The 19,843-nt window shown below is 36.8% G+C and overlaps 1 protein-coding gene across 2 annotated transcripts in view; it reads right to left on the bottom strand.

The window, feature by feature from the left end:
- LOC121726594 (transcription factor kayak) overlaps positions 1-19,843 on the bottom strand; it is a 51,763-nt gene that overhangs the window by 16,614 nt on the left and 15,306 nt on the right. The window contains exon 1 of one of the 2 annotated variants that reach the window (XM_042114019.1): positions 17,436-17,716. The exons of the other annotated variant lie outside the window; for it this stretch is intronic. Coding sequence (XP_041969953.1) covers positions 17,436-17,543 — 108 coding nt within the window. The 5' untranslated portion in view covers positions 17,544-17,716. Of the gene's footprint in view, positions 1-17,435; positions 17,717-19,843 lie in introns of those variants that run through there. 2 annotated transcript variants of the gene reach the window in all.

Raw genomic sequence — 19,843 nt, 5'->3', positions numbered from 1 at the left:
GCGTGAAGAGGTAACAGACACACTACATGGCAACATGTAGACACTTGAAATTTTCACAAAATCCTCGATTATATGTGTGTACTTTAATATTTAATCATACAATTAATATAAAATAAATATTTAAGGGGGGCTCCCATACAAGAAAACACATTTTTTCTCTATTTTCGCTCTACAACGGTACAGATCCCTTAGTGCGCGAGTCCGACTCGCACGCGGCCAATTTTTTTTACTTATTACTGGCTGTCGGCTATAGTAGGTACCTGTAATATCGATCATAACTTAATCGTTACCTCGAATATTACTCATTTCAGATTATGTCTATCAAATTTGTTTTCCATGAAACGGCCTACATAAAACTGTTTTATTTCATTGTAAAAATATCCTTTGTAATTACAGTTAATTGGATTAATAGTTACACCGTTTTATACCAACACCTTATGTACTAAGTAGGAGTAAATACCTACATAAATGCATAACGATTATGCTACAATTTATTGTTCGTCTTTCAACACGTGTTTAATTACTAACACATCTTTTTGTTCTTTTTCAAACAAAGGATATAATATAAATTAGATTTCCTTTGTTTCTACGGAAAACTCAATTAGTCTACCGCTTTTTTTCTTCTCTATTTGCTGAAGTCTGAACTTGCTTACTGTTTTGAAACTGCGAAATCGCATCGCATTTTATTCAGATATTTGAATTGCCATGCGAATTATCATTGATGTGTGGAAGCCAGCGTTGCCAGACGTCCCGATTTTGGCGGGACAGGACAGGCTCAGTCCCGCTTTTCGGGGAAAGCCCGAACGCACGTGCAGCGTGCTGAGAAAGAAAGGTGCGTAATGAAGATAAGAGTGTGGCCTGTGGGAGGTAGAGGGGTGGACTTTTGTTATCTATTGTCACGTGAACGTTATTTTAACGCAAATAAAAAGATAAAAAATCAAAAAACTTTTGATTTTATACCTTTTTTTACTTTGTCCCGCTTTTGACTGAAGAATCCCACTTTTTCACTCAAAAAAATCCAAAGTCCCGACTTGGCAAAAAAAAAACTGGCAACGCCCTTAGTCTATAACTTTATAGGACAAACATCACTTCTTTGTGGATTAAAGTTTAAACATTTGTTACCATCGTGGATGTTAAAGGGCTTAGGGTGACGGATCTTGTTGGCACCAAGCCCGCGTTTTCAAGGATATCAGTGACAAGTACTGTTCATACATCTAAGTCTGCCATAGCCCACAATTGTTCAATGATTGTCAGCTCTCCTGATAAGCAACATAGGCCCACTTGCGTAGTTTTTAAGGTAATATCCTGATAAGCACTCCTCAAGGCCTTACAAGTTACAACTTTTGAAGTCTTCCTCAAAGAGAAGCTAGGGCTTCTCCGAAGATAGAATTCATAATATTATTATATATAATTGGGGTCTCAAACACTGTTATTATATTGTATTTTAAGTTTGTGAATAAAGATTTTTGTATTTTTTTTTTTTTGTATTTTTGTATAATATAAGAAACCCTTAGTCTCTACTGATACTCCTATAAGGTAAGCACCTATAGCAACGGGTTAAGTTACTCGTATTAAATATCAAAGAATTTCAGCACAATTATAGTTGAAATAGAACGATTGCGATAACTTTGGTAGAGTTCAACTATTGGCCATTAACATGATATTTTTACCAAGAAAATTTAAGGACTATATCTTAATATATATATTTCTTGTGTGCGTGTGTATGTGACTGAACTCCTCCTAAACGACTGGACCAATTTTGATGAAATTTTTTGTGTGTGTTCGTGGAGATTCGAGAATGGTTTAGATTTACAGTTTGGTCTACTGGAAAATGTTTTTTCAATTAATTTCTTATTTATAAGGAGTTGTTGATTTTGGAATGTTTTACATTAGATCCGGCGGACGGCGCTATCATCGCATTCAATATTATTCTATTTCAATTTTAGTTTGTCCTGACAGTTATTCAATTCATGTGCTGATTAAAATATTAAATAAATAACACATAGGCTACAATTTTAACCGACTTTCAAAATGGGGGAGGTGTTATGTTCGTTTTCTTATATTCAACGATTACTCCGCCGTTTGTTAACCGATTTTCAAAATTTTTCTTTTGGTATATAGGGTATCATCCCAATTTGGTATTATATTCAGAAAAGTGGTGATCTGATGAAGGATCCATAAGTAATCGAGGGAACTCCTCAAAACTTATAGGGAAACATATGGTGACTTCGGTTTCGTGAGAAGTATTCTAAGCATATGCTACCAACAAGTAAGATTTTGCACCGAGATATACCTGGTATACCGTGGTTCGGAAGGTGCTGAGAGAATTCCTGATTCTTTATAGATACAAGTTTGGGAGTTTCGGCGTTGTTTTAAGAACAGAAAGCATATGCTACTATGCAAATTACATTCTTCATCATCATCATCATCATCATCACTACCATATTATACCATTTCATAGTCTTTTAGATCGAGACTCGAGTTTGTCAAGCGATAATTAAAAAAAATCTATATCTACCTAATATTATAAACCTGAAGAGTATGTTTGCTTGAACGCGTCAATCTCAGAAACTACAGGTCCGATTTAAAAACTTATCTCAGTGTTAGATAGATCATTTATCGAGTAAGACTCATCATTTATCGAGAAGGTTATATTATATTATTACTCTAAGACTAATACGACAGAAGAAACTCAGGAAAATGTGGGAAAAACGGGGGAAATATTTTTTATGGGAAAATGTACCTACGGATTCTGTAAAATTTCTAATTTACGCGGGCGAAGCCGCGCGGGACATCTAGTAACAATATATTATTGCTATCCACTGTCCAGATTCTATATTCTTTGTAAACTAAATATGTACTAAGGACTCATAAGTGGCAATGATTTAGTGTTACAACCTCATCTGCAGTAAAACGCTTTTATGAAGTGTGTAAAATATTGAACAATAAGCCCCTATCAAAATTTTGTGAGCGTCTTTTAACGCTTGACTTTACACTCAAGATACAATAAAACCTACTTAACATCAAGCGTGAAATATGGGTACATTGTGTTAAAGTGAAGTGTACTAATTAACAACAAATGTGCCCCTTATCACGTAATATTAAATTCCGCTTAATTTTTATCACAACAATTATAACTAATGTGGTACCACATTGGTACCAGGACATAGTTTCAGGAAAACAATATGTTTTCCTGAGAATGTTTTCCTCCAAAAACAGAGCATCATAATAAATTATGTATGTAAAATACGTTCCTGTTAAATATTTTGGGTCTAGTATCATTATTTAATGTGTTATTATGGCACCTCCAAAGAAAGACCGGAAAAAATGTAGAGCCAAGTCGATGGTTTCTTTCCTCAATCCTCACACTACGCTTGTGTATGAAACATAAATCAAAATAAACAATGCTATAGAGAATATACTATAGAAGAATTTCTTCAGAGGGAAGAAATTTCTCTGAAGAATAAATTCTAATGTTGATGTAGAGTACGCGCAATTGATTTTGCTGAGTTTATTATCGCTCCATATTAAAACAAAACCCCAAAGACTTGTCGATTGTCTCAGTAACAACAGCCTGAGTCTTGTCAGATGTAGAGCGCTTTCATAAGATATCGAAATTAGATTTATCACTGAATGGAAATCGAACAACGTTTTCCGTGTCTCTTAGGGCACTGTTTACAGGCGCTAGCGACAGATACAAGACAGAACTGCAAAAGCGAGTAGATATGCAAGAGTACATTTTCTTCTTTTTTGGTCTTTTCAGTTTTTTTAATCTCTCTTTTCAGTTTTTGGCCAAAAAAATACCATTAAATAGCCATCGCGATAACTTACAATGTCAATTCGTTTCGCAATTTTGCATTCAGACAAAAGAGTTTTACTCCATATCCTACTGCTTATTAATAAAAATACTGCTTGCAAGACCTATTGTAAAATGTAACACATAGATGCAAAATAAACGAATTGAATTGAATAAAATTTCCAACATGCCAAAAAGAAATTGCAAGAATTAAATTTATCAAATGGTTATTATTATACTAAACTAGTAAATTGCTAAAGTAGTAAAGTATTAAAGTATCAAAACTTTGAAGGTTTTGAATATAGTTTTTCCAGCACAAAACCCGGAATTTCAAAGTCCTTGTTGTTATCAGCGGGCGAGTGTCCATTGTTTATTGAGCGTGGTTGACGTCTAATCTTATCAGGCCGATAGTAGATCGACTGATACCACACTATTTTTAAAGGATTGGACTCTATGGTATTAACGTATTTGGTCTAGGTTCCAAGTTTTGACACAAACAGGTAAAGGACTTTCCTTAACTATTTAGAAAAAAAAAGATAATTTTATTTCCTCTTAAGTACATAATCTTTAAATTGTTTGGTTTGTAACAACCCATGGTCATGAAAATAATATAGCTATAATAAATAATTCCGTGTGTGTGTGTGTATGTATGTGTTATTATAAAGTTGGCCCATAATTTAAAGGTTAAATAGATAAATTAATTAAACCACTTGTGACATTTACAGGCCCTAGGTTATGTGCCATTTATGTTCCTACTTTGTATAACATATTATTTTTAATGTTCAATTTTGTTACTTCTATTATGTCTGCGATACCCACGATGGTGGTGCTACAGACAAATCTCTACACTATATTATAGCTTTATGGAGTTATAATATAGTGTAGAGATAAATAATCAGTAAGCCAGTAAATACTAATAAAAAGTTGCTTTATAACATCATCCTATCCTATACTAAAGATTAACCGACAAAATGGTAAAGTACAATTTTTTTTATTACTATCATGCTAATTTTTTGTGAGTAGCTTTATTTTGTTAAGACGAACAACATTTATGCGAAAAATCTCGAAAGGGGTAGCTAACAGAGATAGAAAGGATTTCATACTTTGTATTGATGGTTTTAAAATATGGACTGTTTTATTTGTAGGACAATGTTACTCTTAAATTATATGAATATTAATCTATCATTTTAAAAAAATTCAGCTCGTTAGGGTTCCGATATAGGGTTGTGTAGTCAACAAAACTTGGTTGACTACTGAACCCTTAAACGGAACCCTAACAAGCAGATTTTTTGTATATTGATAGGTTAATAGTTATATGATTTAAGAGTACTAACATTTTCTTACAAGTAGAACTATCCATAATTATTTTAGGACCATCAGGTCAAAGTAGTTATAAAATCCTTTCTATTTCTGTTAGCTTTCAAGATTTTTCGCAGATAAAAATTTGCTTGATAATAATAAAAAAAAAATTGTTCTAGGGCTCCCGTACTAGTAAAGATAGGGTCATTAAAAATAAATTCATAAAATACTTTGTCATCAACATACCTAATATAAATCTCCTTTAAGTTACGTAGCTTTTCGTCATAACATTTAGATTTAAATGTTAAGAGTAGCATAACAATATTCCAAACGAGGACGGTATAATATTACTCCGTATTAGTATTATAGCGCACAGACAGCACCGAAAAGGTTCGGAGGCCTCTTTGGATACAATGGTGATGCAAATAAAATCGCGATTATGGCAAGGTTGACGTCGGCGGAGGGTTCGTTCAACTGACCGCGAGCGATGACACGGGGCGCGCGCGCAGCGTCGCGGCGGCCCCACACCGCCCCACACCGCACCGCCCAAACATCACAACATCATCACCCGAATGATTTATCACTGAGCTCGCCGATACCCGCCAAACATCGCCGCAGAGCCCACCACGGTGCCTCCCACGAATTTAGCAGGAAAATATTCGTCGCTAAAGTCATTTACGGTAGCGGAAAACCTAATTATAAAACTTCGATACATGGTAAACAAGATACAAGTTTAATGACAACAGATAATGAGCACGACGACGCACCGATAGAGCGTTTAAAAGTTACTTACGAATTATCTGCCGATGAAAAACTGAAATCCGAGCACACACTGCACAACAAAACTTCAGAACTTACGAAAACCTTCACAAAACTTGTCCGAACTTGAAACGACAGGCGCGATCCGCGCTCGCGCACAACAAAAACTGCGAACCGATCGGCACACGCGGAAAACCCCCTTTAAACGACCGGACCGCGGGACGGGGCACGGCGCGTAAATATTATTGCTCCGGCTTGACAAAGGTTTTTGTTATCTAAAACCGATGACAGCGTGGTCGACACTAGCGCACGGGCAGCGGTGGAGTGTGGAGTGAGGCTCGCTCGCCTGCCCCGCCGCCGTCTGATAAGCCTGGCGCGACGCCCCCCGGCGACGCCTACGCCCCACCCGGCGCCGGCGGTGCATCCACCGCGCCACCGGCCGCCCCTCGCCACCGGACGGGCCCCCGTGCATTATGCACTTCACCTACGCACAATTTCACAACCGCATCGGGGCGCCCTCGCACTCGCCGAATCGACGACTTTCGACTCCTTAAAAAGACGAGGAAACGACGGCGACTTGCGAAACGCCGGCACCCAGATACCGCCGAGAACAATGAGCAAACACAGAACCGTTTTAGTGTCCTCCTAATCGGGCTGAGGTTCGTCGAGCAGAAATTCAATATGCAACGCGATCCGCTCGCTACATAAACGGAATAATTGAATTAGTGCAGACTCGCGAGCTGGAGCGGCTCTAATTCTGCCCACCTATGAAGCGTAATTATACAGTGAAATTGTTTCCATGCTAAGAACTAAGTATTTCTAGTGAAACCTTTATGCAGCGTACTCAGAAGACAATTTTTTACACACTTTAAAGTTACAGGAAAATTATAACTAATTTAAATTGCTGGACATACTCCGTTGCACATTATGCAGTTTGCTGTAAATGGAAAAGTGCTTATGAAAACCTGATTGTAGTCGTCATTTAATAGACAGAGATACACTGAGGATACTCGGATACATTAGGCGACAGCGGTCGAGCTCTACATTTTGCAGTCTATGGGATTTTTCTTTATTTTCTTTTTTATGCATTGGTGCTACTGCCTGTGGCATCAAGATTATGGCGTTTCAAATGAAATACTGTTTATCAAGTATTAATTTAAGTGTAAATTACGCGTGTTTGGGGCAATGCTTTATTCTCAATTTGAAACACATGCGATGGCCTTTGTTTCACAATTTCCTACGCTCACGATTTAAATTCATAGTACCTAATAGATTTTTTTCTATCATTGAAGGACAAAGCGGATTATTAATTAATAATATATAATAGTATTGTCCTTCAATATTAGTAAGACGAACAACATTTTTATCTGCGAAAAATCTTGAAAGTGGTAGCTAACAGGGATAGAAAGGATTGCATACTTTGAATTGATGGTCCTAAAATATGGACTGTTTTATTTGTAGGACAATGTTACTCTTAAATTATATACTATTAATCTATCAATAATCAATATATTGTATATTAATCTGTCCATATTTTAGGACCATCAATTCAAAGTATGAAACCCTTTATATCTCTGTCTGTTAGCTACCACTTTCGAGATTTTTCGCAAATAAAAATGTTCGTCTTGTCAAAATGAGGCTACTCACAAAAATAAAAATATTTTTTATTCAAATTAATTTTTTTACAAAAACATTTCCGAACGTCGATACTAAGGTGCCTACCACCGGTTCGGGAACTAACCCGGCGAGAAGAACCGGCGTAAGAAACTCGCACGGGGCCATCTTTTACTAAAAAGATGGAAAATTACAATTTAAAACATATATAGTGCACCAAGGCTTTAAATGAATACTGGTAAATTGGAGAACTAATGAAAGAAGAAAAATTAGCTTGATAGTACTTAGTAAAAAAAAAATTGTTCTAGGGCTCTCGTACTATTCTTTTTCCCAACATGATATTTTGGACACCTTACCTTACCTCGGCCATAAATCATAAAGTTTACGAGTTACGCCCATTTTGGGACAGTAAATCAGACTTGCCAATCCACAGCCTGGTAACTTTTAAAACTAAAAGGAGTTGGGAGTAAAAACGCAGCTACTGTCATAAACGTTTACGAGTCCATTACTCTCAAACGTGTCGGGGCGAATTATAATTATCATAATTTGTAACACATGTGGCTAATATACTTGATATCTTGTGCACATTTTCGTCTCAATGTCAGCTCAGATTTGACGGGCTGGGTTCTTTAACCGGTGGTAGAAAACATTACAATATATTATACATAATTGTTACTAGTAAGTTGAAGAAAATAGGATTACGTAGTAACTAGTTGGTTTAATTGCCAATTTATTTAACAAATTATTATTATTGATTTGGAAATGGGTTGCGATTAGCGAATAACCAAACAAAGCCAAAGATGCAATCCAATTCAAATTATCCTTATCACTTATTTATAATCTTCAAACAGGGCTCAACCTAAGACGCATTCGCTCACAATAATAGAGGTCAATTAAAATATTTTACTACTCGCTTGACAAATAACAATAAAAAACGTTCTCCTATTTGGTGCTGGCCCACTTTACAATAACCCAATCAGGACGTATCATAATATTAAATAAAATACGGTCCGACGGAACGGACAGTACGCGAGGGTCGCAGTAAAAAACTCACAAGAAGGTCCCTTTTGTGAAGTCGAAGACCAATGTCATACCTATAAGTCACTCCGTCAACCGAGAAATCTGGGCGCATTAGGCCCACATAAATTATGAGATTAATCTTTTCAAATAATTTGACCTTTTCATCTGACGAGGGTTCATTAAATAACGTCGGTATTTATTAACGCTTATTGTGCCGTCTATCATAATTTTTGTCGTGGGCGGCGAGCGAACTCGAATGCAGATCACAACAGCCACTTCCCCGAACGAAATGGCTCTATTAGCATTCATTAATATAATTTGCCTACGTGATGTTCCCAACGTTTTTATACGGCGCGCGCGAGCTGAGGTGAATTCAGCGGTCGATTAATTACGCAGTAAAATGTTCGCCGACCACGAGGTACGAGGTACGAGATACCACTCAGCAATTTATTATTAAAATAAACCGCCGCTCGCGGCATTGTTTCGTAATTAATGTACATATAAGAAGCTGTTCGCGAGTTCGCCATTATATCTTCTGTGTAGCGAATTATCGCTGTATTTTTAAAAGTGGGAGAGCCATTTTTCGGCACGAATGGGCCGACTCGACCGGATAAATACCACGTTCTCACAGAAAACCGGCGTGAAACAGCGCTTGCACTGTGTTTCGCCGAGTGAGTGAGTTTACCGGAGGCCCAATCCCCTAACCCCTACCCTATTCCCTTCCCTACCTTCAACTATTCCCTTCCCTTCCCTTCCCTACCCTCCCCTATTACCCTATTCCCTCTTAAAAGGCCGGCAACGCACTTGCAGCTCTTCTGATGCTGCGAGTGACCCGTTTGCTCGTTTGCCCCCTTATTTCATAAAAAAAAAACAATATCATAACAATATCCATAATATAATATGAAAAAGGAAATAAAGATATATAGCAGATCTATAAATCATAATGTATCTTGTAACTTATAAAGTAGCGTGGGACAATATGTATATGGCAGATATCCATATAAAAACGACATTTGTATCTTTACAGACATTACGTGTTATTATAAACGCATGTTCTATGAAGTGGTATAAAAGGGCCTAGGTGTTTATAATAGTGATCGAACGCACGTGCATGACATCCTTTAATAAGGCAGTCGAGGCGGAAACGTGGAAAATGTCAGCAATCCGCGGAGCTCCAAGCACGACTCATGTCCATAATCGGAACAAGGCCTCAGCAGCTGTAAATTATCTGCTCCATGCTTATTATTGTGACGTAATTCTTATTGAATCGTGTTAAACAAAGAAAATTAAGCTAAGCTATGGTGAGACTTTGTTCTAAAAACTTTGATGTTCGTGTTTGATAGGGGTGTCAGATAAGGCTGATCGTTTAAATTAGCGAATGTTCCAGTTTTGAGTGCCACCAAATATTATATGTGACCTCGAATATAAGACGTCCAGAAACCTCAAAACTTCAGAATCTACCAGTGAAATCGAAATTCAGCTTTAACATTAAAACAATTTGCATCTGAAAAACCTTATTGGCCTCCTAATTATTATTCTTCACCCTGACATAAGCAAATGCAACACTTATTAAAGACTGATTAAAGAAACAGCAAGGAAAAGGCTACTTTCTTTTCATCAATAATTATATCATCGAACTCATTTAGCTTTGGAACCGCGTGGAATGCATAGGAGGTCCGACAAATACCTAGCGTGCCTCGGTCGTGAGTCACCCGACACGACCAACTGGAATCACTACCGACAAATCGACAGAAAATAAAAAAAACCTGTCAGTAGTTAACGGCGGCGAGGCGGTACCTTTGGCATCCCGCTGTTCTTCCAAATATTTGCGAGTCAACAATGCATTTGGATAACATTATCTGTCGCATAGAACCTTTTAACACACACAAATTATGATTTTTTTTATCGTAATCACCCTTTGAAATACTTAACGTGCTTGATTGACGACAAAAGTAACCGTGACTAAATGCCAGGAGCATCAATCAAAGACGAATTAAAGTGGTCTCGTAGAGACGCCGCAAGTCTACAACATTCAAATGTTTCAAAGTTCAAATTCTATAATCATAGACATTGTTATAATAATAATTATTCACTACCTCTGGCCATGCTTCTTCCTATTTCTGTTCAATTGTTTTGTTTTGTGCACACGTGATCAAAATTAAAAAAGTAGAGTCATTTGTTTCATATGGAATTTAATTTTTTATGTCATACTAGATGACCCGCGCGGCTTCGCCCGCGTAAATTAGGAATTTTACAGAAACCGTACATTTTCCCATAAAAAATATAACCCCCGTTTTTCCCACATTTTCCTGTTCCTTTCTTCGGTCGTATTAGTATTAGCGTGATAATATAATATAGCTTATAGTCTTACTCGATAAATGATGACGCGTTCAAGCAAACATACTCTTCAGGTTTATAATATTAGGTAGGTATAGATTTTTTTAAATTATCGCTTGACAAACTCGAGTCTCGATCTAAAAGACTATGAAATGGTATAATATGGTAGTGATGATGATGATGATGATGAATGTAATTTGCATAGTAGCATATGCTTTCTGTTCTTAAAACAACGCCGAAACTCCCAAACTTGTATCTATAAAGAATCAGGAGTTCTCTCAGCACCTTCCGAACCACGGTATACCAGGTATATCTCGGTGCAAAATCTTACTTGTTGGTAGCATATTATGCTTAGAATACTTCTCACGAAACCGAAGTCACCACGTCATGTTTCCCTATAAGTATTGAGGAGTTCCCTCGATTACTTATGGATCCTTCATCAGATCACCACTTTTGTGAATATACTCGTAATACCAAATTGGGATGATACCATAGGGTATCATCCCAATTTGGTATTATATTCATTTTTCAAAATTTTTCTTTTGGTATATAGATACCAAAAGAAAAATTTTGAAAGTCGGTTAACAAACGGCGGAGTAATCGTTGAATATAAGAAAACGAACATAACACCTACCCCATTTTGAAAGTCAGTTAAAATTGTAGCCTATGTGTTATTCTGATGTATAAGCTATATTATTGTAAAGTTTCATTGAAATCCGTTCAGTAGTTTTTGCGTGAAAGAGTAACAAACATCCATACATCCACACATCCATACATCCATACATCCAAACAAACTTTCGCCTTTATAATATTAGTAGGATGCTTTATCTCACTAACGGTGCGTAATAGGTTGAACTTGAATGCTAAGCAAGCAAGATCAAGAGAAATGGGTCAGCATCAGCATGTTAAACGATCTTCGTGGGTGGTGAATAGCGGCAAAAACATGGTGCCTCTATTGGCACCAACAACGCCTGTGTTCGTAAAAAGGCGACGACGAAAGACGAAACACAATACAGTCGGACACATAAATTATGAGCCCATTATTAAGACAACGGAGAATTAGAATAATGGCATTGTATTTAGTCCAATGTTTGAGTTAAGTATAACACTAAAACCTTTTACAGACCACTCAAATGAGGGGACAAAAAATATAATCCCTTAAAGAACTTTAGAGCTCACTGTATATTTCACAAGTAAGCGCCAGCTATAAACACTAGAGACGTTTTTGTAATAATTTTATGTTTATGTTTCTGTTTTTCTTTGAAGATCAGAAACCCAAAAAGGTTGAGTGCTTATTTCAGGTGACCTATAATAATTAAGAGCAGATGGTTTGGTTTTATCCTATCAATCCCCAAACGGCACCCGGCTGTCACATAACAATTGACAATCTATTGTCTGCCATTGCCACGATCGAGATATTAATGTGGTTACGAATTTGTATCCGAAAAAGCATTCTATCCAAATCAGAATATCGAAATTTACATTCCAAATGAAATCATTGGTCAAATAAGGCCTTAACAGTTAGCACACATCATCCGATCCTATTGTTTAATAATAATAGTTATTCATTTGCCCAAAGCAGGCAACACTCGAGCAATGGACGGTCCATTACGGGTAAGTGATTCAATTTGGCAAACCCATTAGCTAGTTTACTTGAAAGGCAAAATGCTTTTGTCTACGAGGGCTGCTATTTATGTATCCGGAACTGGCCACTTACAAGAACAATATTTAAAAAGTAATTACAACATTTGAAAATAGAACTCTTTGGTTGAAGAATACATTTTGTTTCATGTGACTGTCAATTATTTTTCCATTGTGGCGTCATTTTGAAAATTGCATGTCTTCATTTGCCATGGATTAAACGCGTGAACATTTTCGTGCAATGATTTACTACGATTTTCGGCGTGGGCTAAATCAACAACAGTGCTTTATTCAACTCACCGCAACTTTTGGAGATGAAGCACCATCAAAAACCACTGTTTATCACTGGTACAGTGAGTTTAATCGTGGGCGGTCTATGCTCACGGAAGAAAATAAAGAAGGTCGCCCAAAAACAGCTGTTGTCCCACAAAATATAGATGCTGTGCGGGAACTAATAATGCGTGATCGTCATGTTACATATCGCGAGATAGAGGCGTCCTTAGGCATAAGTATGACGAGCATACATAAGATATTACACGAACATTTGGCTGTAAAAAAAATATGTTTGCGTTGGATTCCGCACAACTTGACAATCGATCAAAAACGGGCTCGTGTCGATTGGTGCAAAAAAATGATAAAAAAATACAACCGTGGTACGTCAAAAGCCGTTTATAATATCTACACAGGTGAGGAATCTTGGATCTATGCATATGACCCCGAAACTAAACAACAGTCAACGGTGTGGGTGTTCCAAGATGAGCCGAAACCAACAAAAGTTACTCGTGCAAAAAGTACTTTGAAGCAAATGGTCGCCTGTTTTTTTGGAATTAATGGACATGTGGCTACAGTGCCATTAGAGAATCGTAAAACGGTTAATTCTGAATGGTATACGACCATTTGTTTACCAGAAGTCTTTGAAGAAATAAGAAAGGACAACCGACAACGCAGAATCATATTACATCACGACAATGCTAGCTGTCACACCTCAGCTGAAACAACTCAGTTTTTGGAGGGTCAAAAGATCGAATTGACTGGTCATCCGCCGTACAGCCCTGATTTGGCACCTAACGATTTCTTTTTATTTCCATACGCGAAGAACAAATTACGTGGTCAACGTTTTTCGAGCCGCGAAGAGGCTGTTGATGCGTTCAAAATGCACGTTTTGGAGATACCTCAATCAGAATGGAAAAAGTGCTATGAAAATTGGTTCCAGCGTATGCAAAAGTGTGTCGATCATCGCGGCGAATATTTTGAAAAGCAATAAAACCATATTAAATGATATATGTTTGTTTCTTTTTTTAATTCCGGATACATAAATAGCAGCCCTCGTATATTATCAGTAAAGCTCGTGCTTTGTTTATATGAACAGCAGTGAAATTGCTTCGGGGACAATGGAGAACACTTTGTGTAATGGACCAAAGTGGATAAGGCTCGGTCAAGTTATCTTCGACTTGAGTAATAAAGAAGTCAATTTTGACCTTTATTGTTACGACCTGTATATGAGACTACTTAAGCTGTTGCACATGATTACTTTAAATTATCAATGCTTCCGTTCGAATCTTCTACCGAGATGACCTCAATCATGATGCCATTTTCACTTAACTCTACAAACTACAAAGTCTAATATCGCGTTTGTTAAAAAAAAAGAAAAAAAAGGCTGATTTAGGTAACTAGCTGAAAGCCCAGCTTTGCGACGGCTCATCTACATATATAAATGACTATGTTAAAGATAGGCGTGATATTTTTCCGTAAAGTGTACCAAATAATGTTCAGGATGTGGAATATACTAGGGCTCGCTTCACTCGCCCTGATTTAAAATTAGTGTTTTGTACGTTTCTTGTAGAGATAAGTCTATAGACGTGGATGATATTTTTGTAATTCTACTTCCGATTACGAGACAAAGATGAGTCAATAACTCAATATTTTATTAATAACTTATAACTCAAACGTAAACTGTTAGCAATCATGATTTTAAATGTGATTACATAATGTATAACTTTTGTCATCAATTCAGCTAACGCAATATATTATATTTTCCTACGCGGAATATTATAGTAAGCTAAAGTTTTTCCTTTTATGGCATAAAAACGATGATATTAAAACAGAACAATAAAACGACAAGTATGTTAATATAAATCATTAGTAATCATGGAATTGCCTTAATAGTAGAAAGTCACTTTGCGGTTTACAATTGACAACGAACAGTTTTTAATGGGATGATGAGTTGGAGTACCCCAGCTTGGTCAAATATCGCAAGTCATAGGCTATTATTTTATATTATAGCATACACTAAGTACCAGAAATCCAAATTATTATATAATTGTGAATTTCCTCAAGGCGTAACATAAGACACATTTAGTTGTACACGTATAGGGACGTACAATGACTGCACCAATTAGGACAAATTGTCTCCATCCGGTCTTTATTGAAAATGAACGTTTAATAGGTGTCGGTCAACAAAAAACATCTGCTTCTATTCAAATTAGTGTTCAGCATAATTTATCAGGGTTAAGTGGTTTTAAACCCGGAAGAAGTATCTCTTATAGCATAATATACTTACTTATGTAAGTTAATATTATTATGGTTAAACATAATATAATAGTTACAAATAACAAAGGGAAGTGAAGCCTCTGATGAAAATTATGTTTATCCAACTTGCTTAACACTAAGATAAGACGACAGAAAATTAGAAATAACACGCACCAGTCACAACTCACAACAAACTTCTACCTTCGGTCAATGCATAAAAATTAAAAACCAATTTAGAAGTAAAATTCGGCAATGAACGGGTAAAATCTGCGTTCACCGAATAACGGGTGGGAATCCCAGACGGACGTGCGTTCTTGGAAGCAAAACGGCGAAGGAGAAATTGCATAAGCGCGATGTAGGTCATGTCAGCCGGACCTGAGTTTTCGCTCAAAGGTTAACCGTTGCTACCGCCAACGAGTCCGGCTGCTCTTGCGCAATCCATAGAGCCGTTTATCAGATCTGAAAGGATCAGTTCTAGAACAATCGATGCAATGTACTGCAGTTATTGCACCATCCGAAACCATGATTGTAAAATTAATACAACCCTAGACTGAAATTTTTTGAGCCTTTAATTCCATTAGGACCTGTTCCATGTAGAGATTTATTGTTTATCAAGTTAAGCCTATAAGTGTTATACAATCTGAAGTGATCTACGAAGTCAGTGATGAGTTGACTGAATAATGACTCATTCGCATTTCACTAGGTACGTGACTCCTTATTTCATTCATAAGTTAATGTCGTACTGTATGGGTATTGGGTATTGTCATTTGTCACATTAGCAGTGACATAATTAATGCGATCGTGGCGAGAACTAAAGGGAACCAGCCTACCTAGCATAAGCCAACGAGATATCTCACTCTCGAGATAATTAAATTTTGACATTATGAGACGAGTAGTTACTCGTCTAATAATGTCAAAATCTCGACATTATCTCGACCAAACTCTATAAAAATGTGTTATTTCGATGATAGATCTACGCGAGAAAAAATGTTTGTCATGCTAGGGTGAATGGAGATGAAGAGACAAACCATCAAACATCGAGAAAACATGTAGAGTAAGATATCTCGTTGGCGTATGCTAGGTAGGCAGGAGCATGAGTTTCTAAGGGATGAACATAAGTTCCTTCCAGCTATGCAATAATGACGTCGTGGAATATAAATATCTCTCTGTCCATAAATGATTTTAAAGTTGCAGCACAGAACAACATAATATAATTATAGTTTATTTAAATGTAACCTAAATTATCGTCTAAATGCCACATGAAAAAATTAAATATAATTATAGTTAAATTTAATGTAAACTAAATAAATAATAATCATCTAAATGGCACATAAAAAAAAATAAACACGTAGGTACATAGGCATGACAATAATAGTTTAACCATTGACGTCACGCGATTACCCATATTATTTACCTAACATTTTCCGTAACAGAAGAAAACAAGTTGCTAAGCAATGTAGAGTCAACAAGGGGTGAAATTTTGAAGAATGCAAACTTTAGAAGGAAAATGCTAAGTATGTATTGTAAGAATGCAAACTATAGGAGGTAAATGCTAAAAAGATTTAAAAGACTCCCAATTGAAAGGCCCAATTGGCGGAGTTCTCGGAAGAGCTCGCGACGCCGCCGCCGCAAATGGTCGAGTGACGTATGACATGACGTCATTTTATTGGATAACTTTTTACACCGAATTATTAGTTCCGAGAAACGTCACGCTCTATTTTTGGGACTCACTTTCACCAACTACGCCTTGTTAATAACTGATTTAGTAGTAAACAAATTATAAAAACTAATTGTGTTTTCCTGTTAAATAGAGATTATTACTAATTACTTAATTAGTTGTCAGTTTCTTTACTTTTAAATATTTTTAAAACGAGATCCGATTCAGGGGTTTTAAAATTGCAATGAATTGCAAATTACAACTTTGTATTATATAAATTGTACAGTGTACGTAACGCCATCTGTTATCTGAACCTTGTAATATCACTGATAATCGAAAAATATGTTTATTACGCCATCGCGCTAGAATGATAAATAAAATAATTTTGTCACATTATAGATTGAGGAAAGCTCATCAAAAATTAAATAATGATTATTGTACAGCTTAATAAAGTTAGTTTAGTTTTCTCGCCAGGGGTAGGCTCTACATTTTACTCTACGTCTACAGACGTATAGTTGTAATAACTTTGTAACTTTTTTATTTATCATGCTTCCTGCATAACCAGAGGTATAACTTTCTCGACTTATCTAACTTGATCTTTTTACTTTGTTAATTTAAAAATTGATAGTAAAGATAAAATTTTACGTATTTCGCAACATTTTGGCACTGGCCGTCACACTTTTAACTGGTGATATGTTTCGAAAGTTGTTTACAACTCAGGTCACGGAAGTGGCAGCGTTTAAAATGTCTATAGGAGGTATAGCACTCGAAAAAAACACTCACCGTTGGCTTATTGTATTCGTCGGTCTGGTAGTCGAACATGGTAGCGAACATGAGACTGTCGTCGTCCTGCTCGCCGGTGCTGAGGTGGTACGGTACCAGCCGAGACATGAAGGCAGTTTTCACAAAAAAGTCCAAAACAACTATTCTCTAGGGAGCAACGTGTCTACAACAAAATTATATTATACGTAGCGCGACAATTTACTGACTGATAACACGATGACTCATCGCAGAGTACGAATAAAATACGTTCTCGTAGCTAGAATGTTTAATATCAGACTGAGTCAGCGCCGCGGTCGCGGCCGGTTTTGTACGCCGACTAGAAACCGTCCCGCGCACGCGCAAACTTCGTCTTGCTGACGAAAAGTCGTAAGGACCAGGTATTCCGACAATTCGCCAGCTGAGCCAAATAATTTCGCTACTGATAGTTTACTTTCGGTGATTCAATGAATACTTTCTGGGTGACACGTGCGCGAAGAAAATATTTACATGGAACCGTTATTTACTGGCCGAAAAATTGGCAAACGACACACATATAAATTGATAACAGGAAAACAAAAATTCCGCGAAAATTGCCTTTATAATTCAATTTCCCTGAATCACCCTAAACGGGTAAAGACAAGTGAGCACTGTACAAATATAAAGAATTTTTTCTGCAGGTGTTAAAACTTAAATTGTGCTTATTATTCTAGTTTTAAATTTTATGTAGTTTTTGTCAAAAAAATCTATAATTTCGTGATGAAATCTTAACAGTATGTTGCCTAACTTACAAAGCAACAAAAAGTGGTACTTAGATTTAGAGGACTCAAGAACAGAAATATATTTATGACTCCTAATTCCGATCCGATTCGATTCCGAAAATATACTAAACTTAAGAGTGTGGTAGCACGTAGAGACGAGATTCTACGGATTAAGGGAACAAAATGTTTAATACTATTTATTTTTTCTAATTGTTTCTTTCGTAATCGCCACTTTTTCATCGACTCAAGTATGCTGTTTTTTTTTTTTTTGCAGTTATATCATCAGAAATACTTTATCATTGGCATGAGCGTAGGCTGGTTACTACAGTTTCCGAGTGCTCATCTCAGAGCATTGATATAAATAAAAAAACGAAATGTTTAAAACGTTAAAGAAGTTAATCCATAAATCAATTTTTCGCATTATTGCAGTTTCTTATTTGTTACTTATTTAGTTGAATATCAAACTTAATCCATTGGATAACAGGAATGTTATCAACATTTTTATATGATGTCATGCACGCGTAATCGTACCAAGAATACGGTTACACTATAAAAGTGTATTCGATAAGAGCGATAAAAATCTAAAATTCGTCACGTATAGGTTGTTTAATAAATAATAACATAATGTTAATGACAATATTTGGCTTGTACTTTCCTTTTAATTTAATTTTTTGGGTGTTCTTCACTAGCAGAACCTCCAGAAATTTTATTTCGTGAAACTCACGCGCGCTGACTCGTGAATCGTGATGTGTTCACGAAAATTCTTTTGGAATCCGTCCTCTACAGTCTACACCATTGGATCTTCCATAACATTATGGAAATTACGGCCGTACTTAGAGAGGTTTAATGGTGACCTGACATTAATTGATGAAGATTTTGAGTATACATAATATATTAGTTATTAGTTAGTGTTTTTTGTTCATCAAATCAAAGTGAAGTTTCTCTTTTGAATCTCGATATAAAATCTCCCCGATTTGTCTGAGTCCGGCCGTTTGCTAAGGACAATAGGACTTTATAGCATAGAAGTTCAGTGGTAACGGGTTTTTTTTTAATGAAATAAGGGGGCAAAGGAGCAAACGGGTCACCTGATGGAAAGCAACTTCCGTCGGCCATGGACACTCGCAGCATCAGAAGAGCTGCAAGTGCGTTGCCGGCCTTTTAAGAGGGAATAGGGTAATAGAGGAGGGTAGGGAAAAGAAGGGAAGGGAATAGGGTATGGTAGGGAAGGGAAGGGAATGTGGTAGGGATTGGGCCTCCGGTAAACTCACTCACTCGCGGGAAAAAGCGCAAGCGCTGTTTCACGCAGGTTTTCTGTGAGAACGTGGTATTTCTCCGGTCGAGCCGGCCCATTCGTGCTGAAGCATGGCTCTCCCACGTAAAATGTTCGAACCACATTGGTAACTATTGCAAAGGTCAAGGCAAAAGCTTTACGATCACGCGACCCATGGCAAGCGGCAACTTGGCATTGAGTTCCCAGAACCGTGGATTATGTTTTCATGCGGTAGTGGCGGTAGCCATAGCTACTCTGTTTTGATTTCTTTGTCATAATTTTCTTTATGATTCAGTAGAAAAATGTTAAAACTGACGATGAAGCGAATTACGTTGAAGTTCGTCGAAAGCCCAGCTGAGAGTTCCAAGATAATTTTGATGCTTCACTTATATTTTCCGGAA

The sequence above is a fragment of the Aricia agestis genome, chromosome 4, assembly GCF_905147365.1.
Source record: "Aricia agestis chromosome 4, ilAriAges1.1, whole genome shotgun sequence".
In the NCBI taxonomy this organism is placed as follows: Eukaryota; Metazoa; Arthropoda; class Insecta; order Lepidoptera; family Lycaenidae; genus Aricia; species Aricia agestis.
This window is presented reverse-complemented; position numbering and strand designations above follow the sequence as displayed.